At 66.1% G+C, this 4,310-nt stretch overlaps 2 protein-coding genes across 2 annotated transcripts; both read left to right on the top strand.

The window, feature by feature from the left end:
- Positions 1 to 87: 87 nt before the first annotated feature.
- MNEG_14526 (hypothetical protein) lies at positions 88 to 576 on the top strand (the record flags this gene model as incomplete). The annotated part of the gene is made up of 1 exon (XM_014037003.1): positions 88 to 576. The coding sequence occupies one exon, from the start codon at positions 88 to 90 to the stop codon at positions 574 to 576; it is 489 nt and encodes a 162-aa protein (XP_013892457.1).
- Positions 577 to 2,525: 1,949 nt separating this feature from the next.
- On the top strand, positions 2,526 to 4,108 carry MNEG_14525 (hypothetical protein; the record flags this gene model as incomplete). The annotated part of the gene is made up of 3 exons (XM_014037002.1): positions 2,526 to 2,935; positions 3,394 to 3,664; positions 3,974 to 4,108. 3 exons carry the CDS (start codon positions 2,526 to 2,528, stop codon positions 4,106 to 4,108), a joined length of 816 nt encoding a protein of 271 aa, XP_013892456.1.
- Between the last annotated feature and the right edge of the window lie 202 nt (positions 4,109 to 4,310).

Below are 4,310 nucleotides of genomic sequence, written 5' to 3'. Positions count from 1 at the left end.
ACACACGCGTACACACCAGGCAACTGCAAGACCATCGAGTTCACGTTTGACACGGTCGAGGACACCGCGGACTGCGTGGCCCACGAGATGATGGAGGACCTGTCGCTGAGCGCCGAGCAGGCCCGCGCCATCGCGGCCATGATCCGAAGGGAGGTCGGGCGCGTCGCCGCGGGCGGCGGGGACGAGGGGGGCGCGGCTGAGGAGGATTCTGGTGCGGCGCCGCCGCCGGAGCCTCCGGCCGGGGCGGCGGCTGCGGCGGCGCTGGCGGCCCCGCCGGCGCCGCTGCCGTCGCTGTCGCGCTCCGGGCACGCGGGCCACCAGCAGCAGCAGCAGCAGCCCGACGGCGCGGCGCGGTCGGGGCCGATGACGCCGACGGCGATGGCGTCGACGCCAGGGCGGCCGCCGTCGTACCACGAGCTGGCGCGGGTGATGCGCGAGTTTCATGAGCAGCAGCAGCTGGAGGAGGCGGCGGCGGCGCACCGGCAGGTGCAGGGCGGCACGGCCGCCAAGGGGCAGGAGCAGGCGCCCCGCAACGGGGATTATTTGCAGCAGCGGCCGCAGGAGCAGCAGCAGTAAGGCCAGAACGCAGCGTACGTGCATTGAAAGATTTAGGCAAGCACCGGTCAGCAGCGCGCGCGGTGCGCGAGCATGCGCGCCGCCGCCTGGGCAACCTCTAGGGTGCTCTGGCGCCGGCGGGTGCACGGGAACTGCACGCTCCAGCCAAACATCGGCTGCATGTGCACATGCGCTTTTCCACACGCGCGTCCCTCCCCACGCACGCACTTTTTTGTGCCGATGGGGCGTCGGGGATGGACAAGCAACCGGCCGGAGCGGTGAACGCCCCTTTATTTGTCCGGTTTCCCGTGCGCGTGGGGACTGTGTGTGGGCCCCCCTTGTCAGCAGCACTGGGCAACCTGCCTGAACCAGTCACATAGTCAGGGACCCAGTCCACCGGCATTCGTACACACCACAATATATTGCCTCTTGCCGCTTGTGTGGTGCTGCACCGGTGCCGCGCCTGTGTTTTTGTCGGGCGTGCTGCCAATTACCTCCAGTTATGTACAGTCAGCAACCTTTCCCAACCCCCGGGAAGCATTATCTCCTCCACCAACCCGGCGGCGAAATTGCGTCGTGCATCTATTTGCGTGTGGCGCGGTGTGGTGTCGTGTGCGTGCATTGTGCGTGTGTGCGTGCGCGCATGCGTGCGTGGCGTGTGTGTGTGTGCACAACATCAATGGGCGGCCCCCTCAACCCCCATCCGGCTGTCGTGACCCGGGTCCAGGTCATCACAGCCGGCAGTCAGACAGCCGCCCTCTTCAGGGAATGCGTGCATGCGGCGTATTTGCGGCCGCCTCGGCCGCTGCCGCCCCCAACACCCGGCGGTCCGGGCCCCTGCGCAGCCGACCTCGCCGCGCCGCAGCTGCCCGGCTGCCTGCAGGCTGCATTTACATTCTTGCATTGATGAGCGCGTCCAGCCAATGTGCCCCTTGTCCTATGCATGATGCTGCACACCCCGGGCTCAAACGCGGCGCTTGAGCGCTGCCCGCGGTCAGCGTTGGAAGCCACGGGCCGCCTGCCCGCCAGCCTGGCGTGCACAAACGTCGCCCTGCCCGCAGCCATGTGTGCGCTAGCAGCAGGCGGGTGCACCGACGCAACAGGCTGAATAAGGTTCCTTCTGAGCCTGAATTTTCCAGGGCGGGACCCCGTCCGCCCCGCACGGTGGCCTGCTTCTGAGCGCCACGCACCGCTGTGTCGATGGCTGCATGGCGCATCACCCACTTCATGTGTGAACTGGCTTGTTACAGCTCTGGGCCGTCATCACTTTGTGTCTGGATGGAGGGCGGCAACTGTTCACATTAGTGGCGGAAGGGTGCATGCGGTGGAGGGCGATGCCGCGGCGCAGGGGGGGCTGGGAGGTCCGGCGCTCTTGCCGTCACCCCATGCAAATCAGCGGTAATACAACAGGAATGGAGTCCACGCATGCTCAAAGCGGCGTTTCATGGCAGGTATTGGAAGCAAACTGTTATCTGCTAACCTCACCCCGTGCTGCCTGCTATTGGTGTAGACGGTGTGCTGTCGAAGCGCATTGCAGGGCCCATCCCTGCCAAGGGATCACCACGCCTTGAGCTGCCGTTCCTGAGCTTGGGCAGGTGTACTTGCTGCTGGTGCGTGACAGCTCATGGGATTAAAGAGCCCCGTCTCATGCACGCCTGCTACTACTGCCTGTATTATCCCATGGGCGCCTGCTGCTACCACCATTGAGCGCCACACCGCTGCGGTGTCGAACGAGTACTGTACAGTGCAGCGAGCTGGCAGTGTGGCGATGTGTATGTTGACCCTGGCTGTCACGTGCGCTTGGCCAAGTCGTTCATAACGCCGACAACACGATCGACTATGCTGTCTGCATAACTGAATGCCTGAACTTCGCAAATTCCCCAATTGATCTAAGAACTGATAGTCGTCTCCAGGGTCTGCTTGTGCAACCATTTGAAGTTTTACTGCACATAAGCATCGCCTTTGACAGCATGCACTTGGTAGGAGCACAGCCGCCGCTCACGGTGTGTCAGCGTGCATGCAACGGCCGGACGCACCCGCCGCAGCCAGCCGCCGTGCGCCGCAGACCCGCGCCGCCATGCGCCGCGCTCTCAGGCAGCAACAGCGGCGCCCAGGCGCCGCGCGACCCGCTGCCGGGCGCGGCGGCGCCGCGGCTGCCCACCTCATTGGACCACCTGAAGCCGGAGTCGCAGCCGGCCCCAGTGCAGCAGCCGGCCCCCGCGCCGCGGCGATCCACCGTCAAAAGCCTGGGCGGCCTGCGGCGTGCGCCGCTGAGCGGTGGCGTGAAGACGGCGACAGCCCGATATGACCTGCCGGCGCCCAGCGTGGCGGTGCGCAACTTGGTTGAGCAGGCGCAGTTTGCGCACCTGTGCACAATCATGTGAGGCTCTGATTGAGGGGGAGAATATGATGCTGGGCCGCGCGTATACATGTGCATGCTCGTTTTAGCGCATGCGTGTGCAGGTGCATGGGCATGCGTGTACGTGCATGTGTGTGTGTGCGCGAGCGCATGTGCATTTGTGCGCATGCGCAAGCACGCATGTGCACATGCATGTGAGCGTGTGCTTGGTGTGTGCTTGTCCGTGTGGGGCATGTGTGTGCGGGCTGCATGTGCGTTTGTGACAATCACCCAACCATGTGGACTGATGCAGCTGGTGCAGGGGTTCGCGGGGAATGGGGGCAGAGAGAACCCAGCCACTGGCAGGGTGGAGGAGCCATCCATACCCCTCCCAAATGGTCGCAGCGCTTGTGCTGGCGACGGCCGGCCGCCCTGCGCTTGCGCTCGCCCCCCGCCCTCGTTGCTCCCCACCGTCCGCCGTCCCTTCCGCCCCAAAACAGGTCCCACATGCACCACCGGCGCGCGGGCTACCCCTTTGGCACCCTCGTGGACTTCGCCACCGACGGCGCCGGCATGCCGATCTTCTGCCTCAGCCCGCTGGCCATCCATGCGCGCAACCTGATAGAGGACAGCCGCTGCAGCCTGGTGGTGCAGATGCCCGGCTGGACGGGGCTGGCCAACGCGCGGGTGACGATATTTGGGGACGTCTTCCAGCTGCCGCCGGACATGCAGGTCTGCCTGGACTGCTCGGACTGCCTGGACTGGGGTGGGGTGGGGGATTTTCGCACGTGTTATGTGGCGTCTGGACCATTCGGCGGGGCCGGGTGTGGGGGCCGACCCCTCTCAGCATGGGCAGATGCCAGGAGGGGGTGGCAGGGCAGCAGGCGCATCATGGAAGAGACGGCAGCAGCAGGGCTGGGGCTCTGCCTCGTTTGCATGCCAGTTTGTTGTGCACTGTGTTGGTCCAGCCCGTCGCATTCACGCCGGCGCAAGCAAACATTGCGGGCGCGCCTGCTGCTCGCGACATCCTTGAAACGCGCCCTCTCCCGCCGCCCTTCTTGGGGGTCCCACCCAACCCAGGCGGAGGCGCGGGAGATATTTCTGGCCAAGCAGGCCAATGAGCGGAAGGAGCGCTGGGTGCTGGGCAGCTTCCTCTTCTTCCGGTGGGGCACAGCGGGCGTGGGGGGCCGGCCTCCCGTCGCAGGTCTTGGTTGAGGGGCCGGCCGCGCGCAGCAGCAAGGGTTGCGTGAGTGCTCCCGATGAGGGGGGGAGGGGGCCGAGGGCAGGCGCAGCTTGCAAGGTCACCAGGGGGCTTCCCGGCAGCTGCCTGTGGCCGCATCCCCAGCCACAAGCCTCGGTCGCCCCGGCCCGCCCTGCGCCTCGAGCCGAGGCTCCCCCTAATGCCCTCAGCACGCGG

Source organism: Monoraphidium neglectum, assembly GCF_000611645.1.
Source record: "Monoraphidium neglectum strain SAG 48.87 unplaced genomic scaffold scaffold04556, whole genome shotgun sequence".
Taxonomy (NCBI): domain Eukaryota; kingdom Viridiplantae; phylum Chlorophyta; class Chlorophyceae; order Sphaeropleales; family Selenastraceae; genus Monoraphidium; species Monoraphidium neglectum.
The sequence above is the reverse complement of the archived record's forward strand: the minus strand, read 5'-3'. Positions and strand labels throughout refer to the sequence as shown.